Here is a 24,525-nt window from a genome sequence, read left to right on the forward strand (position 1 = left end):
CAAGTACCTAATAAAGTACAGCTTTCCAAACTGAAAGTGTATTCTTATTTACCTGAACTGCTTAATTTAAAATAAGAAAACAGTCCTGGCCAGTTTGGCTCAGCGTTTAGAGAGTCGGCCTGCAGACTGGAGAGTCCCAGGTTCGGTTCCCGCTAGGGGCGCGTACCTCGGTTGCAGTTTGTCCCCGACCCCAACTGTGTGGGTGACAACCAGTCAGTGTGTCTCTCTCTCGCATCGATGTTTCTCTCTCTCTTTCTCCCTCTCTCCTTCCCACTCTGTCTGAGGATAAATGCAGAAATGTCCTCAGGTGAGGATAAATAAAATAAGAAAATAATTTGCAAATTCAAATTAAACATTTTCAGCTCACTTGTGCCATTTACAACCTAGTGTCCTTATATCCATTTAGTACTGACTACTTATCCCATGTATTCATAACCTCTCCGGCCCTAGTTTTCTTGTATAAAGTGGGGGGTGCACACATGCCCAACTCACAGGATGTGGTGAGCGTGCAGGTGATGCCCAATAGTGCTTAGGTCCGTGCCTGGCACATGGGACGTGAGAGCTGTTAAGGAATTGACTCTCTTTACACATGATTTTTTTGTAAATTCAGTAAAATTCTTATTACCTTACAAAATTCTTTTTTGTTTTTTCTGCAGGCTGATGTCCATACTTGTTCCCCTTAGCTTATGGCTCTCATAAAACAGTTTGAGGATTTTACCAAAAAAGGACTCATAACAAAGGTTTTTTGTTTGTTTCTTTGATCTTCCTCCCTATAATCAGGTCACCTCTGGATACAAAGCCAAGACGATTGTTACCGCACTGCCTGGGTCTTTTCTGGACCCTCTGTTGTCACCGTCCCTCATGGAAGACTATGAACTGAGACAGTTAGTCTTGGAGGTGATGCATAATCTCATGGATCGCCATGACAACAGGGCAAAGCTTCGAGGGATCAGGTAAAGCGCCATCTTGAAATAGGCTTAATGATGATATTTTTCAATTTCTACATTCATGTATTTAAGTGTTGTGGTTTTTTTAATCTAAGATTTTCAGGTTTTATTCTAAAGTTTTATTTAATTGGCATTGAAACTGTTTAATTATTAATATAGTTTAAGATAGCAAATATCTGGACATCTTTTCAGAGATCTCAATTATTAGTGGTCACTAGTTACATGAATTTTATCTTGGTTTTGCTTTAAACTTAGAAATGACATTAGGAGTCAAGATCACTTTATGAAATTCTTAATTAAACTAGCTAATTCAGTAGTATCATTACATATAGGTTTACTTAACATGCTCATTGAAATGTTATATAGTTTGATTTGCCACATAAGACATGATATTATAACTAAATTTGCTGTTCATTAAAAATGATACATTGATTATCTCTAGAATAATACCTGATGTAGCTGACCTAAAGATCAAAAGAGAAAAAATTTGTAGACAAGATGCAAGTTTCATGAAAAAGGTAAGATTGTCTTCTAAAAAATAATGCATGATGTAAGTTAAAGCCATTTGAATAGCTAGGTAGTTTTATATTGACGTATGACCGTACTTTATTAATATACTTAGGTTGGTTTGGTTTAGGAGGAAACCTGTCCGCAATCCCTGGGAAGTTTCTGTGACCTCCCCCCATATGCTGGCTTTAGACTTGCCTTTGGGGACCTCATGCCAGTGTCGCGGAGCCTGTTCTCTGAGACAGTCTCAGCACGTCTCCCCTCAGCCCGGCTTCCTCCATCGTGCCTGGGCTCCCTACGCCATCCATCTCAATGTTTTCTCATGTCAGTCTACAATTTGCTTCTGTCTCTTCAAATTACTACTAAAAACATTCTCAGTGTTGATACTAGAACCATTTCTTACTTGCTGTTTTTATTTAAGGCCTGTTCTTTAATGTTAGCTTGTAGTAGTATGCTGGCATATTGGTTGATGTTAATGATGGGAATACCATCTAATTATCAGGCTAAATTTCTCTTCCAGGGTAAGTATGTAATAAGGTAGCTACTTTGTAGGGGGTCATATGCCTGTGAAATCTGCCTTTACCACATTTAAGCAAACTTATCTTTTCCTCTGTCATTACCCTTTTCAGAACGGGCAGCAGCTATATCGGCACATATATTTGGGTTGTAAAGAGGAAGACAATGTTCAGAAAAACTATGAGTTACTTTATACTTCTCTTGCTCTTATGACTATCGAATTGGCCAATGAAGAAGTGGTTATTGATCTCATTCGCTTAGCCATTGCTTTACAGGTATGCTTTTATAACCTTTCATTGAAGAAAACATTTTTGTATGAAATAGACTTCATCTTTAACGTGTTCTTGCCTTTATCCAAGGACATGAATTTTAAAAGGGAGGTGTCTGGTTTTAAATCTAAAATACTCAAGATAGTGAATGACCATGGTCATTTATTTTTTTAATGTTGAATGAGCATTTGACTATGTGCTAAATGTTGTTCTAGGCCCTAGGAAAATGCTGTGATGAAAAGAAAACATGGTCCCTGAGCTCATACTGGGAGTTCATTGGGGAAGATACTCATTAAATAATATAGTTGTTTGGTTGGGGTTTAAGTGTTATGTTATAAAAAGACAGTATGTAATGAGAATGTGTATATACTATATATGTATATCAGAGAGATATACTTATATATTTAATATATATCTACATTCTTTTCTTAGGAAAGGACAGTTAAGTTGAGAGATTTTACTCTCCTATCAATGGGCATGTATTCTCCTTTCAGAGTTTAAAAAAATAACTCCTAGGGGCCATTTGTTAGCATTCCGAACCGCCTGCGGTTTTTCCGTGAGGTCGTAGAGGAGGCACGGCTGGAGCCTAGCCTGAGTCGTGCTGTGTCTTGCAGGACAGCGCTATCATCAATGAGGACAGTCTGCCGATGTTCCATCGCTGTGGGATCATGGCGCTGGTGGCTGCCTACCTCAACTTCGTCAGCCAGATGATAGCTGTCCCTGCGTTCTGCCAGCATGTCACCAAGGTAGGGTGTTTACAGAAGTTCCTCCACTTAAATTTTTCTACAAAAAATGGCTAATACTCTCTCAGTGATGATTACTTTCAATTTTGATTTTTGTGTATCAAGATGATATTGTAAAAGCCTGCAGTCACTAAATTGATACTGCAGCTAATACTTATATTTTCTCTGATGCCTGTTGTTTGGTTAGAATTACTTTATGTAGTTTGAATAGAATACTTGGCGTTCTTCTAGAATACTTTGTGTGATTTCTTACATAATTTTTTCCTTTTAAACAGTTATGACTCTTAGTATCTAAATTTTCTTTATTATACTATTGTTTTAAACCAATCTACTTGAGCCAGATCTCAAAAGTTGAATAATGAATGAGCCTCTGAGAGATTTGTTCTGTGTCATTCAACTATATTAGGCTTTTTCAGCAGTAACTCATTAAATAATTACTTGCATGATTTAATAACATTTTAAGGGAAACTCATCTATAGAATTGGGAGCACATCTCTCAGGCCTTGCTAAAATGTGAGATTTTAGTGCATACTAAGAAATAAAACTCATTCATTCACTGAACACATTTGAGTGAATATTTGGTGCCTGACACTAGAGACAGATGTTGTGAAAGCAGAGTAGCCGCCCACTCAGGTTGCTCACAGGTGAGTGGAGGAACCAGACCTCACCGGGCACTGAGGCCTCACCGTGGGCTGCAGGAGCTCGGGGGGCATGCGAGGGCCTGTGCTTTGTGCAGGGATTTTCAGAACAGTAGCATCTGAGAAAATACTCATTCTTGTCCCTTAATTAGATGTATTACTGGTTTTTATTGCATATATTACTTTATTGTCATGATTTTATTACCTGATGAATTTTGAAAATAATCAATATAAAAATAAAATGAACTGTTTTGGGGCTGTAAATATAGTTTCAATTCCCAAATAAAGTGATGGAATTTCTTATAACAGTTTAGTATTTGTTTCTGTTTTTGTTTTGTTTTTTTCCCAGATTTTCATAGCAAGGACCTGAAAAGTGAGGTTTTTGATTGTTTTGTTTTGTTTTGTTTCTGGATATTTTTCAGGTTATTGAAATTCGGACTATGGAAGCCCCTTATTTTCTGCCAGAGCATATTTTCAGAGATAAGTGCATGTACGTCCATCCTTTACGTTTAAGGAGGGGCACTGACTAGAGAAGACCTGGTGTTTATAATAATCATTGTTATATTCCTGTCATTGAATTCATCTCTCTTCTTTCTCTTGCTATAGAACTTCTTACACATGATTAATATAGGCTTGTACACACATAGATCAGTCTTTGATAAAAAATGTTTATCTTTTTAATATGGAGATATGGCTCTTAAATATAGCATATTCTCATATAAATGAACACTCCTTTAGGAGAATATAATATCCTGTTCAAGACTTTCAGTAACAGATAATAGTACTCATAAAATTGTGAGGGAAGGAATGTATTAAGGAAAATTAATAATTTATACCCTGCATTCTTTCGTGCTATCCAAACAGAGAGAAAAAAAAAAAGAACAATGTATTCTTTACACGTTGGGGCTCTAGAAGCTGTTTACTGCCGAAAGCATCGGCATAAAATAAAATCAAGCAATTTGAAAGGAAAGTGAAACTTCACGTGACTGGGCAGGTGCTTCTTGTCACTTAGCTGGCTGATGAGTTTTCACAAACTGTCAGAAACTGCATTTTTATTTTCTTCTCTCAGTAGATTTTTATTAGCATGAAAGTTAAAGCTGAATTTAGCCCTCTCGTCATTTAATGTGTGAATACCAACAGAACAATGTAAGGCTGACCTCACCATTAGAACGCTGTTGGGGAAAGACTCATAGTAAATGGTTAATATGAGGACCGCATACCTTGTGCTTTCAAAGAACTCGAGTTAGTCCTCTGAAATATACTATGTGTATTACTTATTACAGTGTATTTCTAATATTTAGACTTAGACCTAGAATGCTTGCATGTTAACTATTTTTGCTCGGTAATTTAAATAACACAGAATGACTTTTGTTCGATCAACCTAACAGGCTTCCAAAATCTTTGGAGAAGCATGACAAAAATCTGTACTTTTTGACCAACAAGATTGCAGAGTCCTTAGGTGGAAGCGGCTACAGTGTTGAGAGACTGTCAGCGCCATATGTACCACAGGTGACAGGTAAGAGGGTCAGAGTTCTCATTCTAGTGATGTGTTTCAGTAACCTTTCCATGCTCAGTTAGCTGGGAAGACTGTTTTTACGCTACTGTACCAGGGCCTTTTCAAATACTTGAGGGGGTCTTCTTGTATTTTTAAATTTTCCTTTTGAAAACTGTTAGTAAATCTCTAAAGTATATACAGAGGTGAGCAAAAGTAAGGCTTACAGTTGCAAGTATGCTAAACAGTTTATTCTTATATCATTATTTATTAATCATTGTATTTATTGTTACTAACCTACTTTTGCCCATCCCTGTGTATCATTTTATCATGACCAAATTGAGTCCTCAAGTGACTCTTATTGTTACACTAATGATACTATACTGTAAACACAGAAGGAAAGGGGGAGCTTTCCTCATTAACCAACACTGTGTTCAACTTACGGAAACTGGTGAAAATTGTTCAATTACTTATTTGTGTTTATAGACTTAATGGATTAGGCAACTTTTGTCACTTGAAAGACTACAGTTGCCATATAGAGAAATATTCAAACTTTTTAAGTTCATAATAGTTTTTCCTGTATGCACCATGTCTTTCCTTCTGTTCTTTTCATTGACTGCAGTAATTCTGTTGTGTTTCAAGGCGAAACTACATGGTGTTTTGCATTCATTTTTAGGTACTAAAATCAACATTTTCTGTCTTCCACCTTCATTTTCACTTGGCCATTGTGTAATTATTAAATTCGATAGAACTAGTTTTTCCTTTGGGGCTACTTCTGTTGTATTAGAGAACTGTTTGACTTCAGTTGGGTGCTTTTATGGAATAATCACTAAAAGCAGCACATGGTTTATTATATACAGTTAAGTCAGTTTCTCTGTCTTATTTTTAAATAGCTTATCTTTTTTCATAATGTGGATCCAAAATATATACATTTATTACAATGATACTTATTTATAATAGTCTGAGATTTAATGAATTCTTTTGCATTTTATTTTAAATTCATACTATCAAAGATTTTGTTCTGCATGAATTCTTTAGGGAAATAAAAATGTTAAGAATAAAACAGTAGAGTATTATAATTTAAAAGACTTTTAAAATATTTCATTCTTATAATGTGGATTTAGCTCTCTTTCCTTCAGGCAAAAAACCTTGTAAGCCCAGGCACAAGCACAAAGGTAAATCAGAGTCAGTCTGGCCTGCCCTTCCCTCCCCGTCCTCTAGGAAATGGCTTACTCAAACGTGCCTTTTAGAGAGCGAGCCAGTGCTGTCTATTTTATACACTTACAAGTTCAGTTATTATTTTGCTCTGCCTTCCCCATAGCTGTAGTTAATTTTCACTGCTTATTTCCTTTGACCCTGATCCTTTAACTCTTAACAATTTTTAGTAAACATTCTGTTGCTTTTGTTAAAAAACAAACAGGTGGTTTGCTCTTTTCCATTTCCTCCCACCCCTGAAAAAGATGTATTTCCTTTCTTAATGCCTCTTCACCGCTGACTGGGAGAGTTCTGGATAGTTCAGTGCTTGATATAACTGAGGGCAGGCCCTCAGTCAGAGTGGGTTCCGGATGTGTGAGGACAGGTGGTGTAGACAGGCTGGTGTGTGTGCTGCCCCGGTGCAGAAAGGCGGGGGTGCGGTGATGCTCGGGGGACGATCGCTGGGCAAACGGTTTTCTTTGTATAACTGTCAGATACTCATTTTGAAAATTAAGGGATTTAAGAACATTATGCTGAAAGAAAAAGCAAAACGTGTATAGTTGGTTGTGTGTCAGGCTGTATGTAGACACAGAGATGGAGGTAGGTGGACGCACCGTCATCCCGATAGCAGCCCTGTTCATCAGGCACCGGGATGTGCCACACTCACGTGCTCATTTCACCTTTCAAACAGTGCACTGAGGAAGGTAGCATTGTTCTTTGTTTGCACATGAGGATAGAGAGGCTGAAATTAAATAATTTGGTTATTTTTATTCCATGATGTTTAGTTTGTTTTTAGTCTATAAAGATGCACTAATTCTAGATTGAATTTTGTGTTTTTCTATAGGACCAAAAAAGTATACCTGTGTGTGTAGTATCAGCATTAAACTGTGACATTTTGAATTTTGTGTAGATTTAAGTGATTTGTGAAATTCCATTTTGCCGTTAGTTTTTTAATCAAATTTGAGTGGTATTGTAGCCCTAATCACATTTATGGTTTATTATATACAGTTAAGTCAGTTTCTCTATCTTATTTTTAAATAGCTATAGAAAGTTACATTGAGTAATTACATGTAGTTCTGTGCCACCCTTAGGCAGTCAGGCTGTTTCCTCTATTCCCTCTCCATCTGAATGCAGTTGCATACAGGCCCACCAGGTGGCAGCAGAGTATCACTGGGGGAAGTGAGGCACAGCTCTAGCTAAGTATTGCTTCTGAAATCCAGGATCCAGTTCAAGTCAGAAGAACTGAGGATTGCACTGTAAACAGCATACACAGAGGAGGAGGGAGAGGGGATAGAAAACGGAAAGGACACAGTAAGTAGTGTCTGGGACTACCCTAGCCCCACGTGGGGAAGGGAAGCTAGGGTCTCCCAACGGGTATGTACTCAGACCCTGAGATGGCGACAGGGTGTCATCTGGAGCCAGCAGGTCAGGCAGTCCCCAGAGGTGCAGGGACACTGTGTTCCAGTAGGCTTGGCAGAGCAGCTCAGCACAGATGGAGCTGACCCCTGGGAACGGCATTATCTCCTGTAAGCTCTGTTCTAGAAACCTTATGTTTGTGTCGATGTGCAAGGTGCCCATTACAGCTGCACCTGGGCTTTCTGAGTCACCTGTAAGAGGTGATTATATAGGTCAAAAGAAAAATGTCTGAGAATACAGTGTTAGGGTTTCCCATTGAAGTTTATTTTCTTCCCTTTTAAATTTTGAGTCCTTTTCTCTCTCTCCTCTGTACTTCCCTTCTGTTCTCACTGATGTTTGCCACCAGTGACCCCTTTACTGCCTGTACCTCTCTTTTCCTCTTTCTCTTAGGCTTCAATTTGACTCTTTTCTGCAACCCATCAGTCTTTTTATATTAAGCTAGGCATTCTTTTATTGTGTTCTTTGTGAAGCAGGCTCTTTATTACTTATTTTGAGTTCTGGTGAGACCTTGGAAGTTGGCTTACTTGGAGGGCACAAGCAAGTCAGCAGTGACGGCCACATAGTATTTTGTAGCAGTTCCATTAATGTCATTATGTTTGCTAATTTATGTCAAAGCATATGATCATGGAGGAAAAAACAGAAAGAATGCAGAGTCTTTGCTGAGCTCAGTAGTAGCCACATGCACCAGACAGTAACCTGGGCACTAGAGCAGGATGCTGTGCAGTACTGGCTTGTTCCCTGAGTGTGTGCGCTGAGCCTCACAGCAGGAGCGGAGGGGCCCCTGTGAGATGCAGGGTACACACTCACTGAGCTCCTGTGGGGGAGCCCAGTAGACGATGGGAGGGTGATGATGACTGCAGGGAAGATCAGTCATAGCTGATAGCAAACTTTTTTAGATAGAAGAAAGAGGGATACGTAGAAATAACTGGAATGATAGTTAAGATTTTTAAGGAGGTGATATATTCAGTTAGGCTTGAAAGATACAGTCTTTACAGTGGGGAGGACGAAAAGAACAGCAGGTAATGAGTTTCCAGGAGGGGTTTGTGTCTAGGAAGGTGTCGGCAGAGGCATGTAAAGCAGCTCAGAGGTCTCAGAAAAGGCACACTGGACTCGAACACTAGCTCAGACAGGAGCAGGTGAGGTTACCGTTGTAAGATCTGACGGGAGAGCCAGACGCCTTTCTCATTCGTCGGGGGTAGAATGGCCTGGGGGAGTGATGCGGCCAGCGCTTCGAGCAGCTCGGGACATACTGGTGGCACATAGGGACAACTGTAGACGGTCTGTCATCAGTTGGGGTGGACTGGGCTGGTGTCTGTCACCGAGGGTGATCTGCCCATCCCAGGGGACACTTACCAATCCTGGAGACGTGTTTCGTTATCACACTAGGCTAGGCCTGCTGGATGGAAGGTAGGGATGCTGTGGACATCCTGCAGCAGCGGCTCCCTGGCCTCATGCCAGGATGAGAAAGCCGCCGAGGCTGGGCTGTGATACGGACAGTCGCATTCTGAGTGGTTTAGAGCAGGAAGGGTTTATTTGGTGCTCAGACTCACTGTCTGTCTTCATACCATCCACATCTGGAGTCCAAGCTGATGGGGCAGCCACACTCGTACTCTACTGGCCAGAACTAGTCACATGACCCTCCTAACCACAGGCCAGGAATTGCAGTCCTATCGTGTGCCCAGAAAAGGGGTAAACTACCAACTTTGATTAATAGCATTAATTACTACCATGGAGGGCTGCCTTGGAGGAGAGGTGCAGTCAGTGAGAGACAAGCTGGTTTCCTGACCGCTCATCAGTGGAATAAAACCACGGTGGGCACACAGTGGCTTGGAGACAGGGAGCAGAGCTGGGCCACCACAGGATGTGCCACCAAGTCTGGGTCTAAGGACAGTGCTCTGTGCATTTAGGAAGAGAAGAAAAAGACAGACCGTCTTAATTTTCTGAAGTTTTTAAAAACCTGAGTTTTATAGTTTATAAATGACATACCATTTCTAACTGGCATATAACGGAACATTTTTTATTTTAGATGAAGATCGACTTTCTAGAAGGAAAAGTATTGTGGACACTGTCTCCATTCAGGTGGATATTTTATCCAATAGCATTCCTTCGGACGACATGGTAAGTTGCTACAAGTTTGGGGCACTGTTGTGAGAGAGACAGCAAGTTAAAGAGAATGTTTGCCCCATGCTCTCAGATAGGAGCAGATGCAGTTCTGAATTACCCCCAATCACAACATCTATTGTTAGTAGAAATTCATTTCGGCTATTTATAAAGATACATAAATATAACGTGTGTATGTCATTAGATTTCACGTTGTAATTTAGTGTAATGAAAACTATAAAACAGAACCAAGTAAGATTATTTTATAAGTAAGAAATATTTAAGAAAGAGAGATCTCTTACCCTTTGAGACGACATGGAGAGTATTATGCTAAGTGAAATAAGCCAGTCAGAGAAAGACAAGTATCATATAATCTCACTTATTTGTGGAACATAATGAACAAAATAAGGTGATGAACAATATAGATCCAGAGACTTCGAAGTAGGGAACAGACTGACAAACCTCAGAGGGAAGGGGGGTGGAGGTTGGGAAGAGATAAACCAAAGATATGCATGTATGTGAAACCAGTGGACGCAGACAGCAATGCCGTGAAGTGGGAGCGGGGGGAGGGTAACGGGGGATAGAAAAGACCTCCGTAATAAAGTAAATAAAACAATACAAAAAATGTCACATAAGGCCTGGTATTAAATTAGGAGGCCTCTAGATCCTATTTTTTTTGCTTTTTGTTTTGTTTGTTTTTGGTACGTACTCCTAGCAGGAACCGAAACCAGGACTCTCTGGTCTGCAGGCCGACGCTCCAACCACTGAGCCAAACCGGCCAGCGCTAGATCCTATTTTTAAAGCTCTATGAGACATAAATTACAAGAATAAATGGAATTAGACACTTCACATGAAGGCAGACGCTCATGACTGTTAGAAAAGTCTCAAACCTCCACCTGTGGGCAGTTTTTATCACTTTAGATGTGAGTATATGAATGTAATGTCGGTGAAGCTGTCTCAATGACCTGTGTACTCTTTAAGGACTGTGGCTTACTTGAAACCTCAGAGATTTAATGCTCTCCTCCTGTTTCAATAGAGCACAAGAGTGTACCCTCCCGAGTTGTAGGAAGAAAAAGCAGCCAGCACTCTCTGGACTTATTCCACACAGTCACCAGAGAATTTTTGATAGTCAAGTAAAAATGCCGCAATACCAGCATGTCAAGTCAGCTCCTCCTTGTGCTTTATCCATTGTTTGCTTTCCTAGATATTTCATTGTTTCTCATTTGGTACAGTATAAATAATTAAAAGAATATCCATCTAAGAAAAGAGGAAGGAAGTTGTCTGAATTCATGCTTTCTCAGCCTCCTCTCTCCTCCCTCTTCGCAATCCCGCAAACTGATTTGTCTTCAGGAATTAAAAGGATTTGGTGGCCAGGGTGCAGTCAACTAACTTACATCTTCTGTGGTGTTCAACTCCCCGTTGTGTAGAACTAATCCATTTTGGTAAGAAATTATCAGCAGAGCACCAAGCAGCAGTTCATGTTCATTTTGGAACTTGGGGCATTGAGATTGGTTGAAAGTTGCTTCCCAATCTAGGGTCCCAGAAAAATCATCTTCTCCAAATTCACCTCTTCTAAGCCATTTTAACTTCTATACTCCTTACTAGTGAGGGTGTCTTGTTAGCTCTGCCTTTTAATGATTTTGAACTTGGTGCTATTACGTTTTGAGGGAGGATATTCATCTAAAGCCTTAGTTTATACACTTTATTTTGTCAAGAGTGCAGTGTGTTTTATTGATTGGTATTGACCACTTTCCTTTTAATCATTTTTGTTTCTTTTAAAGACACATAAAGCACTTCAAACTGTTGCAGACAGTCCTTTTTGAGGAAAATGAACTGAACAGACATTTGCATAAAGACTTCCTGTAGCAGGAAGATCCTTGACTGTGAACTTTACATGAAAATTCTGTGAACACATTTGTGAACTTGTCAGAGACCTTTCCTCTTCGCTGTAAATGCGAAGTCAGATATGCCTCACACCGGGTATTTGAGAAGTTAAACAGTTTACTATATAAATTTCCTTGAGCACTTTGGAGTTTCAAACACATCAACCATTATGGAATTTGATTTTGCATATTAGGAATGACTGTTCAAATACCAGAAGACAAAATAAATTACCTTCTTGGCTAGAACCAATTAATTTCATGGTGTGGACAAAAGAAATTTTCATCAGTTAGGTATTCACCAGGTAATGGTGTAACAAAATATCAAACTATGAATAAGTATATAACAGTGGATTGGGTAAGAAAATAGTTTATTTAAAAAAACATATATGATCAAAGTTAGTTTAAATTTTACATATATAATACCAATTAGTCTTCATATATATCTGATACCTACTTTTAGGGTTTATAACCTAAAAACGGGTCAGAAGATTGTTTAGATCATAGCAAACTTGTGTTTTCTCTAGATACAACTCTAGTCGTTACTATAGTCTGTTGAAATACCTGGTCCATTTGAGGTCTGTCAGTTCCAAGTTTGCAATTCAAACCTTAGCTTACAGTGAATCACTTAGTGAATTTTTTCTAATAATTGCCATATATATACATACATATACATATACATATACATGAACTTTTTCTAAAAATCTTTATATACATTTAATTAATTGAAGAGGATAGATGGCTCAAATGTAATAGTGACGTCTCTGCCCCTGAGATGAAGTGTCAGCTGAGGAGTAGAGTCCGTCGCTGTGGCAGGGCCTTGGAGCTCTAGTGCTCTCTGAGCGCTGTGCAGCATGCTGTGCGTGTGGGCGTGACTGCGACTGTCCCCTCTCCGTCTTTTCTCTGAAAGGTGTGATAGTCTGTGTGTAATTATTTGGGGGAATTGATGGGAGGTTATGTCTATTCAGTTTTTCTTTGTATAAAATTAAGCAATGGTTGGCTGAAAAGAATTGTTTAATTTAGGACAAATAACAGATTTATTTTATGTATAACATACTCTTGCCTTTCCCCCCCAATATTACTGAAGATACCTGCATGTATGCTAACAAAACACTAATTCTAACGTCAAGTCAGTGTCGCCGGGGGACCTGCTGTGCAGTTACTCGGGTCAGTAGAGGTGACGTAGGAGCTAGTCTGATTTGAAAACAATGAAGAGCAGACTTTATGCAGGCCCAAGGGTGTTGTGTAGTCCAGGTCAGAGTTAGGGACCACAAAAAGGCCCAAGTCATAAAACAAAAGGAATGTTGAAACTCCTCTGGTAGGGTGCCTTTGCCCCTTTCCCGTAACGCCAACACACCAGTTAGAGTTGGAGCAGGGGCTAGTGTAGTTGAGCACCAAATGAAGTAGGTGGCTTGAATTGAGCAGCTACATTGTATGAAAAATATGAATCATCAAACAGTATTATAAAGCAGTTGTTTTGCTTTTTTTCTTTTTAAATAGGATTCACAAAAGGGAATCTTGGGCAACAAGATTGAAGACAGATTATAGAAGGTTTTTATCACCAGCCTTAGGGCTTTGTATGTAATTGGGTAGGAAGGAGGGAAACATTGAACTTTGGGTAATGTCATTTCAGAACTCTGCTTCATGACAGCAGAGTGAATGTGAGTGACTGGAGGTGGAGAGGGCAGATGGAGGTCCTTGTCGTAGCCTGGACTCGAGGTTATGAGGACTGGAGCAGCCAGGCTGCAGAGGAGGAAGAGGGGCAGGCAGGAGGACCCTATTCTGAAGGCAGAGTGGGAAGGACTAATAAGGGACTGAACGCAACTCAGAAAAAGGAGGTTAAAAAAAGGGACAAGGACAGAATTATTTGGTTTAGAAGTAAGAGACCGAATTATAATTACCCAGATTAAGGAGAACAAGAACAAACAGTGAAGAAGAGTTATTAGGGAAAGTATGTTACCTTTCCACTTATCCAGACTGAACAGGTAATAAGTAAAAATCCCCAGTGTTCTTTCTCCTGGGCTATGGTTTGTCAAAAGGCTGACACTGTTAACCAGCTGTCACAACAACAGTTCATTGAGGTGCTAGATTGCTTCTAGGCTCAAAGAATTGACCAGCTAGAGCCTAATCTTCCACGTCTGCTCCGAATGTCTGGAGCTGCAGACCCCCAGTCTAATCTCGCTTCAGCTAGAAATGGGCACGCGAGTGGGAACACGGAGGCAGTGGCGCTGCTGCTGCTCGGTTTCCAGCCGGAGCCTTCGTGCTGCAGAGGAGCTCGGCGCAAATCGAGGGCCTTTGCTTCCGTTAGTCCTGCCTCCACTTAGCAAAGGGAGCTCCTGAGCTAAGACTAGGGGTGGCCAGAGCCCCAGGCGAGTACTACGCCCCCTTTCTTAGTTTCTATTCGACGTGATGTAGTAGCTGGATCGGTGATTCCTCCCGGAAGTGCTGGTGCCACAGAGTGGGGCTGACATCGTTGTCACAGAGCAGTTGCCTCCATACCTCTTACATATCTCAGAGCAGGAGAGAGATCTGACCCCAGGTTAAAGGGTGTTTCTGGCGAACAGGACTTAGCCAAGTGGTTGACCTTAGAAGATCCAGAATGTGATCATTTTAAGCTGTTGACTAACTTTAGTCATTGAACACTTCCCAGAGTAGTGCTTCTTGCTTTTCAATTATTTAAAGTTTTATTACTTTTTTATTTACTTTTTATCCTCACCTGAGGACATTGTTTCATTTTTTGTTCAGATAGAGTGGGAGGGAGAGAGAGAGAGAAACATCGACATGAAAGGGACACATCGAGTGGCTGCCACCCACACGACCAACCAGGGCCGGGGACAAACTACAACCGAGGTACGTGCCCTTAGCGGGAACCGAACCCGGGTCTCTCTGAACCGCAGCCCGACGCTCCAACCGCTGAGCCAAACTGGCTGGGGCTATTTAAAGTTTTAGATTATTTCATTTTGATTTATAAACTGTATGTGGTACCAGAATTATAGAGACAACAGAGTACTTAGTTTTTATTTGTTACCAGTGTCAGTCTGTATAATCTCTGCCTCACACCTTTGCAAGCATTGTTTCTCTATGAAGCCGCGCAGTCCGTGCACATCACACCACTGCAGATCAGTTCTCCTTCAGCACTGGTTGGGTTGCCTCAAGGGTGTACGTTTGGCCAGCCTAACGTTGGTCTATCGACTTGTTTGAGAGCCACTGTGGTATGCCATTGTCACATTTGTGACGTTTGGCCAGCCTAACATTGGTCTTTCGACTTGTTTGAGAGCCACTGTGGTACGCCATTGTCACATTTGTGACGTTTGGCCAGCCTAACGTTGGTCTGTCGACTTGTTTGAGAGCCACTGTGGTATGCCATTGTCACATTTGTGGCGTCTAGTCACAAATCAGGCAACACAAAGAAGAAGAAATTTGTGGAAGTTCTTATATGACTTGTAAACAGGTGAAAGTATTATTTATATTGACCTGTCTTAACTATTTTACTTAAAATCACTTTTCTCTAGGTTAGTAACACTGAAGAAATCACCTTTGAAGCATTAAAGAAAGCAATTGGTGAGATTTTTTTGTACCTGTTAACTCTTCTAGTATTTTGATAGCTTATCTTTATCTAAGTACATGTTTATTTGCCAGAATAAATAGAGGCAGCATAGCAAAATATGTATGTGTGTATATATAGTGTTGCTTTCTATATCTACATATAATTGATTTATTTAGCTGCATTCTTTAGGTTTTTACAATTGTAAAAAATCTGAGTAGTATCATACAGAGTCAGCCCACCCTGGGTGTGAATGTGGCTCCAGCATTTCTAGCTGTGGGGTCTCAGGGGAATCTGCTCATTTCCCTGCCTCAGTGTGTTCATTGATAAAACAGTGGGGATTAACATGACACCCCATCATGCCTGTGACATGTAGCCAGCTCCTCTCTCTCACCCCATTACAAACACACTCCTCGTTGTACTACATATGCCTGTTAATCGTCACTCAGTACTTTTCCAAGTCTTTCTCGGGGTTTTCCTCCTGTTTCTCAGAGGTCTGTGCTAGCCGCATGCTAGCCACCAGATCAGGGTGGTGGCAGATGCGCTGTGATGTGCTTGTGTAACTGGAAAAGTCCGTCTGTGTGAAGGTAGATGTTTATCCTTTTACTGTATCACAGACTTTGGCCAGACCACACATCTTAAGATAATAGCTCAGTTTTCAGATTGTGGTAAATACGTGGAAAAGGCCGAACCAGTGAGGTTCCCGGTGGCCCACCTGTACTATGCCACTCGGTGTCCAGTTGAGAGCTGTTCAGTGCACTGCCCATCTGCAGGTTCATGGTTGGTCAGAGGATTTCCTTCAGGAAGGAAGCGATCAGGTTGGCTTTTTTGGTAGAGAGACAGAGGTAGTCTATGAAAAGGGATCTTGTGTAGTTTAAAAACCCTTAAATTAAAAAAAAAAATTGTATATGTGTTGCTCTCCAGTCTTAACTAAGACATTTCAAGCATGTTACATCTTTGGCATTTTTCCTTATTAAAGTAATCCTATAAATTATGTTTCTTTTTGGTTTTGAGGTTGTTTACTCTTATGGTCATTGGCAAGGTTCTAGGAGATTCTGTATTGCTTTTAACGGGTCTTTATAAACATGTGCCTAGATACCAATGGAATGGAAGAACAGGAAAAGGAAAAGAGGCGTCTTGTGATAGAGAAGTTCCAGAAAGCACCTTTTGAAGAAATAGCAGCACAATGTGAATCCAAGGTGAGTGACTGAATGCTGAAGGGCCAGGGTGGAGTGTGATTTCAGGGAAACGACCGGTGTTGGGTGGCAGGGTCCATGTTCAGGCAGATGAGCAGCACACAGCGCGACGTGTCAGATGGGCTGACGCTGCGGCACAGAGAGGCTGCAGCCCACATCCTTTCCCTGAGCACAGGCTGATGGGAACGAGGGTCCCAAACCACACCTTACTCACTGGTGGCGCCTGATGCTCTTTTTGGAGTAGTTGTCAGTGCTTTTGCTGTGGATATTTAATTTTGTGTGTCTATTGGTTTGTTTTTACCAATGAGACTAGGAAAGGAATGAAAGAGGAACTTTACATTATATGAGACAGGCAAAACCGAAACATTAAAGCATTCTGTACCATCAGCTTAACAGTTCCAGTTATGTTTTATCTTTTAAATTGCATTTGTATTATTACATATGGGTTTTTGGAAAACAGTAAGTTCATTTTTAACTTTTTTTCTCTTTTGTAGGCGAATTTGCTTCATGATAGACTTGCTCAAATACTGGAACTCACCATACGGTAAGGGTTTTATTTACTGTGACAGCAGTAAAACAACAACAAAGTAGGAACTGTTTGCCCCTGTACATTGTGGTTGACTGTGTTTAAGTAATTACGTTTTCATTCAGGACAAACAAGAGTCATACGGGTGCCTTTGTCTCCGTAGTGTAGCCATTCTCTTCGCTGGACATCTGGTGCCATGTCTTGTTTAGGGGTCCTCTGGCTTTTCTAGCTGTCCTTTAGAATGTTCCTGAAGGACAGCTGGGTAACGTGGAAGACTCTCGAGTGCTGTGTTGAACCAGGCACATTTCTCCTGTGTAACCATCTGACCCGCCAAAGCTACAGTGTTTAATGGTTCGACCTCACAGTTCTTTCCCGGACGGTAACAGTGAAACTTTCCTTGAGCTTTCCTAGATCCTAACCCGCTGTCCATTGCTTTATGCTCGAAAACATACGGTGTCTAACATACTTTGGTTACGCTGTGCTGGTTGGCTGTTAAGTAATGAAGCGCATGACAGAGGGAGAGGCAAACTCCAGTTCCTCCAAAGAAGGCTCTGTCTGTCCTTACGCTGACTCAGTGTGGAAGCTGCCTTGGGGGAGGTGGCACTGGGGGGGGCCATAGACAAGGAGCCATGCTTCTGCACCTCTTTTCTACGTTAGCTCTGCCTTTCACATTTCTAACTTGATTACCCAAGTCTGTGCTGCTTCAGTCCAGTGTCCTACAGATAGAAGAGGCAGGTACGTGTTCTAGTCTGCTTGGCTTATTTTTTTCCTTTAATTGATTTTTTTAGAGAGAGGAAGGGGGACAGAGAGAGAGGGGAACATGGATATGAGAGAGAAACATTGATCAGTTGCCTCCCTCACAAGCCCCCACAGGATCGAATCTGCAACCCGGGCTTATGCCCTGACCGGGAATCAAACCCGCCACTCCTGGCGCATGGAACAGTGCTGCAGCCAGCAGGCACACCAGCCAGGCTAGTCAGCTTGGTTCTGTATTTCAGCCTTTCTTCCTCCTTCACAGACGTGGCCTCTTTGCATCAGTATCGCATCTTATTCTAGGCATTTCCCCGCCATCCCTGCCAACCCCCAGTAAGCTGGGAGTCACTCATTTGCATAATTTCAGAACAGAAAATGGGACTGAAGTATACAACATGATATACTTTAGAGTCAGAGAAAATGGCTGGGTGTGGGCATTTCTTCGATGCCTCTTGTAATAGTAAATGTCTGTTGTGTATTGATCTTAATGCTCTGTGCTTTGTACTTGTTGTTTCTGCTAATCCTCATCACAGCCCTGAAAAGTTAGGTAGATGCTATTTTTTTCATTTTCCAGGTAAAGACACTGAGGCTTAGAGAAGTAAAGTAACTTGCTGAAGTTCATCCAGATAGTGAGTGGAAAAATCAAAATTCAAATTTATAACCCATGTTTTTAAAAAGAATATTGCTAGAGACCACCCACCATGTTACACTTAATCACACTCTCATAACCAAGTAGATTTAGTATTTTAGAATAAGCGTTATGACTAATTCTGTTTTGTTGGTACTAAAACTACTAATAATAATTAGCATCAATTGAATATTTACTACTAATTGTTAACATTTATTGAACACCTACTACTATTTGTTAACATTTATTGAACACTTATAGTGTTTTGGGCACTGTGCTAAATGCATTATTCATTTAATATTTACAACAGACCTAAAAATAGGTAGTGATTATTTTCACTTACAAGTATAGAAACAGAGGCATGTAGACGTTAGGCAACTTCTCCAAGGTCTCTACGTAGGAAGTAGCAGTGCTGGATAGCTTGCATGATACAGGGAATTAAACCGACTCCTAGCGTACCTTCCGAGTTCTTGTTTGACGTACTTCCTCCTGTTAGTAATGTGCCTCGTCTAACCGCCAGGCAGAGGAGAGAGTCTCTGTTCTTGAGAGAAGAAACCAAACAGTCTTATACTTCAGTCTCCACTGATCTTTCACTCACTTGGACCTTGGCACAGTGAAAAAGTTTTAATAAATGCAGTGAAGCAGGAAATACAGTATGAATAAGCAGCTCCACAGATGACTTAATTATTGAATTAGTAGACAAGGACCTTAACACACATGTACACACACTCATGCACATACACAAAATTTAAAGGGAAAGATATGTATATTTTAGGAGAGAAATGGAAACTTGGAAAAAGAACCAAATTGTAGTTCAAGAACTGAATGATTTACTGTCTGAAAGCAAAGAATTTGCTGGATGGACTTAACAATATATTGGACAGCATCTGAGAACTTGCCTACATTGCCTGTGGGATATAAAATGGTCAAAACACTTAGCAAACTTTAACAGTTCCTTTCATTGACTTATTTATTTTAAATATGTTTTTATTTATTCATTCATTATTTATTTATTTTAGAGAGGAATGAAGAGAGAGATGAAACATCAGTGTGAGAAACATCAATGGGCTGCTTCCTGCACGCCCCCTACTGGGGACCTAGCCTGAAACCCAGGCATGTGGCCTGACTAGGAATTGAACCAGGACCTCTCAGTCCCTGGGACGACGCCTAATGCACTGAGCCATGCCAGCTGGGCAACAGTTCCTTTCAAAATGAAACATACACCTGCTTTTGGTCCTGTGATCCCACTTCTTAGTCCATTGACCCAGAGAAATGAAAACGTATGTTTACAAAAAGACACGAACATGAATGTTTCAGCAGCTTTTCTTATAATTACCAAACGTTCATCAACAGGAGAAGGGATAGACAGTATAGGCCAAGAGGGGTGATCTTACTAGAGTGAAATGCTATTCAGCAATAAAAAGAAATGCAAAAGAAATCAGACGTAAAAGAGTATACATGTATGGACCATCCCCGGGGGCTGCACACACCGTTCCTGTGGGCTGTATAGACCGTTTGAAAGAAATTCAAGGACAAACGACACTAATCTTCGTGCTAGAGACCAAAACAGAGTTGCTGGGAGTGGGTGTGGTGGGGGAGGCACGTGGGAGCAGGAGGAAAGGGACTGACTGGGGACACAGAGAAACTGTTCCTTGAATGATGAAAGTGTTCAGTATCTTTCTTAGGGAGTGATTTACATGAGTTTATATATTTGTCAAAGAGTACATTTAATATCTGCATTTCACTCTGTGAAAATTACCCCTCAATAAAAACAGGGATGTTATAAATACTGGAACAGTATTTGCAAAATAATTATTAATTGCCAGAAGTAGGGTAATATATCAGGAAAATATAAGACAATCGAATAACTTAATAGAGAACAGTTTATAGTTAATTACATGAAGTTAATATTTGTACATAGTTAGTGAAAGCGTATTACTATATATAATTTACTACAATGAATTATACTCATAACCAAAAATGCGAACAAATTCGAACTGTATATGACACGAAATAACTAAATATCTGAAATATGCATTAGAATACTTCTGTGAATAGAAACTCGACTTACTATTGGTTAGGAAGTTAATATCTTAAAGACATCAGTTTTCTGCAGATGACTCTACAGCTATAGGCAAAACCCCTCACAGTTCTTTTCATGTCTGAACAATGGATGCTAAAGGCCATGAGGGAGACTGCACATGAAAGCAGTCAGGGAGTGCCATGGAATGAAAGTCCAGGGCGCGTTTGCCTCGCTCGGTAGGAAGCACGACAGGTGCTGGGTGCTCACAGCAGGCTGGATGGGCACAGGTAAGTAGAGCAGAGGAGGGTTCAGATTTGAGGGGAGAAGAATACATGTTCAGCAGTCATATTTGGACAGCAAAGGGGGGGGGAGGGCTCTCCACTTCTTTTACCAAAATGGAACATTTTAACTCTGTCTAGAAAAAATACATAGAAATACTAGAATTTATATAGGAATTATTTTTGTAATCTTGGTCCAGAGAGTGTTTTCTTTAGCGTAACACACACACACACACTAGAATCCTAAGAAAATCGAGCTTTTATCAGGTTTGGAAGCATTTGGCAAAAAAAAAGGTTGAGAATTAAATAATGAATTGTGGAAAATCGTTTGACATGGCAAAAGATGAGTTTCCTAAACTGATAAGAGAAAAACATTGGAGTAGAAATACAGGCAGTGGGCTTACATAGACCATTTATTCTAAAAGAAACATAAAATGGATACTAAGACTACAAGGATATTTAGCGTGAGTGGTAGCCCAAAATTGAAAAAAATGAGAATGCCCTTTTGCTTGTCAGATTGGCAAAAATTTAAAGACAAAAAGATTGCTTGCACACAAGATTTATAATATAAGAGAATGGGTATACTCAGATGTTGTAAGTATAAATTACTGGTGTTCTGGCAATGTGTACCAAAGTCAAAATTGTGAGTATACTTTGATCCAGAATTTCTTACTGTATGACTATAAACCAAGGAAAGTCAGTCAGAATAGTTTTTTGCATGTATAAGATAAGACCTGTGAGCATTATTTATAATAATGAACAATGGAAATCAACCTGCATTTATCCACTGGATTAAATTAATTATGATAGATCCGTATAATGAAATACCATACTGTTATCAAAAAAGAGTAATATATATTTGAAAGACTTTTTTTACTAGGGAAACAGCAAGCTTACAAGAATATGTATATTGAAATCTCATGGTAAAAACCATGTATATGTGAATTCAAAGGAAAATGTCTGGTTCAGACAAAAGCAGCTCCACACCGCCATGGCCTGCTCTCTGCAGCCTGACCGCTGGCCAGCAAGGCGCAGCGCCAGTGCCCTGCAGTGGCGGAGGCTTTCCTGCTGGGGGCGGTAGTAACTAGGGTGCTTTGTGAAATGAAGTGCTGTTAGGAACACTGTTGACCATGCCCATTCTTCTTTTCCAGTCCTCCTCCCAGTCCATCAGGAACGCTGACCATGACTTCTGGGCATGCCCAGTACCAGTCTGTCCCCGTCTATGAGATGAAGTTTCCAGATCTCTGTGTGTACTGACTGGCTCAGGAAGACTTCAGCGTAGAATTTGAAAGCCTAAAAATTAAGGCCAGGCTGTTTACTTAATGTATATGAACATACTTTTTGAAAATAACTATGGAACTTACATTTGACCAAGTGCTTGGCATACCATACTAGAAGTTTTGAAACTATATGTGATTTAGAGTACTTTTGAAGATAGATTTGTGCCACGTTAATTTCTTTCGAGGTTCCTGTTGGCTTTTAAAATTGAACATGTATTGGTCTCAACATTATTTCATTGTTAAACAGTATATTTTAAACTTTTCACAAACATGTAATTTTTTTCAAAATTAGGCCTTCGAGGGTGGAAAGATGTGTGAAGTATCTACTGTATTTCTTAAACATCTACACAACTGCTTAGAAGCAGAATTTTTGCTTTTTCTTTTGGTTATCAGCAAAAGCGTCCAAATACACCCTAGTCCTGGTGCTGCCCAGCTGCTCTGTGGCTTCTGCCCTGTGCATTAGATGTCGCCGGGGCCACCATTCATTCACGCGATGTGCGTGGCGGGCAGGCCCCTGCTGTTCATGGTTGCGACGCTTGTTGAATAATGTTCCTAGAATATGACCCTGAAGTCGCCATACTTTAAAGTGTCTAGTTCTTGTGATACTGTATTTTCTGCCGAGAGTTTGATCGTTCTACTTGAGAGGCTTAGAGCTTGCTCTCGGGATACCGACCTGTGCAATATTTTTTACATCATAAGATGTATTAGTTTACAGACTATGCTTTGAAATTATAGTAGTATTTTGCTGTGGCGCCATTAGTTAAATAAAATATATATTTAGTATAAAAAAAGACATTTAAAACAGCTACTAGTTCACCTGTGAAGAGCGTACATTTTGATTTTTATTGAGTACATTAATTTACATTTTTATATTGTGCATTTTTTTAAATCCTCACAGTCTGAACGTTTCCGAAATGGACTTTTAATTTGTAGGCTGTTCTCTGTAGCTGGTATGCATTTCTGTGTAGGGTTTGGGACACTTCATTCGAAAGGGGTGCCTGTGGGTTCAGTCAGGTGTGCTGGGGTCGGCAGTGCGAGCTTCTGTCGATGTCAGCTTCCAGGGTGGCACGTCCTGACCCTCTCGTGTGCTCAGACCCCCTGGGGTTCTCGTCTGTGCAACTCGTGAGCCCCCTACTCTGACCACATTCTCCTAGGACGTTTTTATAAAATAACCTGTCTATAGTTCTACCTTTTCAGATTTTATTTCTTTTTACTTAGAAAATATACATATCAAAAATTGTAGCTAGAGAAACAGTTTTTGGCTTTTGTTTTTGTTTGGAAACTGCAGCCAAGCCGGCGCGTCACACCTTGGTGCTGACGGCTGCGCACACCAGCAGCAGGGACAGGAGCATAGAGAAGCGTGCTCGGGAGTTTGAGTATTTCAGTCAAACTACAGCATCTTGAAACATCTTGTAAACGGCTGTAGTCATTTAAACCTACAAAACGACACTCAGGCGTCCTGGGTGACAGTGCATGTTGGTGAGGATGCCCTTGTTCCGAGCAGCAGCCCCTGGGGCTTGTGGCCCGTGCCGCTGTCCCTGTCCTTGCCCTTTGATCAGCTAGCACGCTTCGCCACTTACTAGACCAGATGCTATGTCTTTTTAATTTTCCTTTTTTCCCTTCTATATTTTGAAAGAAGGATATTAATTTTTGACAGTGCATTTGAAAATCATAGTAGGGGACATGCACAGTCACCATCCACTTGAGTGTCACTTTGCAGATGGACACTGTGCTTCTGTGTGAAACATGTCATGTAGAAGTCTCAGCGGAAGGTACGTGCTCCTGCACTCACGCAGCGCTGCGGCCCCGCAGAGTCCCGCGTCTGAGCAGCGCGCGTGTGCACGGAAGGGACAGCCTTTCCCGCCACATTGGTCACCCCTCTCTCGGTCTGTTTGTAACCGTTGATTTGGGTTTTGTGGGGGGTTTGTCTTGTTTGTAAGTCCCATTAGCCTTCTGTATACCCTGGGTTATTGAGCTGGTCTTGTTAACATTGGTTCCCAAGCAGGGGTCCCTCTGGCTTGTCCCTGCCCGGGGCTGCGGGGGCAGGTGAGCGTGCCTGCCGCCGCCGTCCTGAGACGGGCAGCGAGGGAGGGTATTGTGGCGTTCACTGTATTGCTGTGATTTTGTAGATAATTAAATTCTCAATAAACTGTTAATCACTTACTTTTTGCTGTATACAGTTGCTCATATCAGTCATTTTTTTCTTGACGTTGAATAGTTACCATTTAAATGTTCCTCCTATGCTTGTGTTGTTTTTGCTCAGAGAGTTTGGTTGTTATTGGAGTTAGCCTGAACACACACACACACACACACACACACACACAGTACTTCTGAACTCATTATCTTTTAGAATAAGGCAACGCTTTTGCCAGCAATTAACTTCCCCTCCTCAAAATATTTCTTCTCTCCTTCCTGTCTGAAAATGAAACTCATTTGTCCCATTCATGCAACATGTGTAATAAATGGAATGAAGTGAGTTTTTTGAAATGTAAAAATTCACTGTGCAATTCATATGTAAGCAATAAAACAAAATCAAAATACTTGTGCATAAGTACATTTTTATTATTACATGTATTAAACGTGTTCAGTATTTTG

At 40.6% G+C, this 24,525-nt stretch overlaps 1 protein-coding gene across 5 annotated transcripts in view; it reads left to right on the top strand.

The window, feature by feature from the left end:
• The window catches only part of EFR3A (EFR3 homolog A), a 70,811-nt gene extending 46,367 nt beyond the window's left edge, over positions 1 to 24,444 (top strand). For 4 of the 5 annotated variants that reach the window (XM_036263768.1, XM_036263771.1, XM_036263770.1 and 1 more), the window contains 11 exons: positions 781 to 953; positions 1,390 to 1,465; positions 2,084 to 2,245; positions 2,854 to 2,985; positions 4,043 to 4,110; positions 5,009 to 5,136; positions 9,749 to 9,840; positions 15,215 to 15,263; positions 16,342 to 16,445; positions 16,937 to 16,986; positions 21,802 to 24,444. In XM_036263768.1, the coding sequence (XP_036119661.1) occupies positions 781 to 953; positions 1,390 to 1,465; positions 2,084 to 2,245; positions 2,854 to 2,985; positions 4,043 to 4,110; positions 5,009 to 5,136; positions 9,749 to 9,840; positions 15,215 to 15,263; positions 16,342 to 16,445; positions 16,937 to 16,986; positions 21,802 to 21,907 (1,140 nt within the window). In that variant the 3' untranslated portion in view covers positions 21,908 to 24,444. Of the gene's footprint in view, positions 1 to 780; positions 954 to 1,389; positions 1,466 to 2,083; positions 2,246 to 2,853; positions 2,986 to 4,042; positions 4,111 to 5,008; positions 5,137 to 6,236; positions 6,288 to 9,748; positions 9,841 to 15,214; positions 15,264 to 16,341; positions 16,446 to 16,936; positions 16,987 to 21,801 lie in introns of all 5 variants that reach the window. The other variant, XM_036263772.1, reaches the window with a different exon arrangement.
• Positions 24,445 to 24,525: the final 81 nt, after the last annotated feature.

Source organism: Molossus molossus, unplaced genomic scaffold (genome assembly GCF_014108415.1).
Source record: "Molossus molossus isolate mMolMol1 unplaced genomic scaffold, mMolMol1.p scaffold_m16_p_16, whole genome shotgun sequence".
Taxonomy (NCBI): domain Eukaryota; kingdom Metazoa; phylum Chordata; class Mammalia; order Chiroptera; family Molossidae; genus Molossus; species Molossus molossus.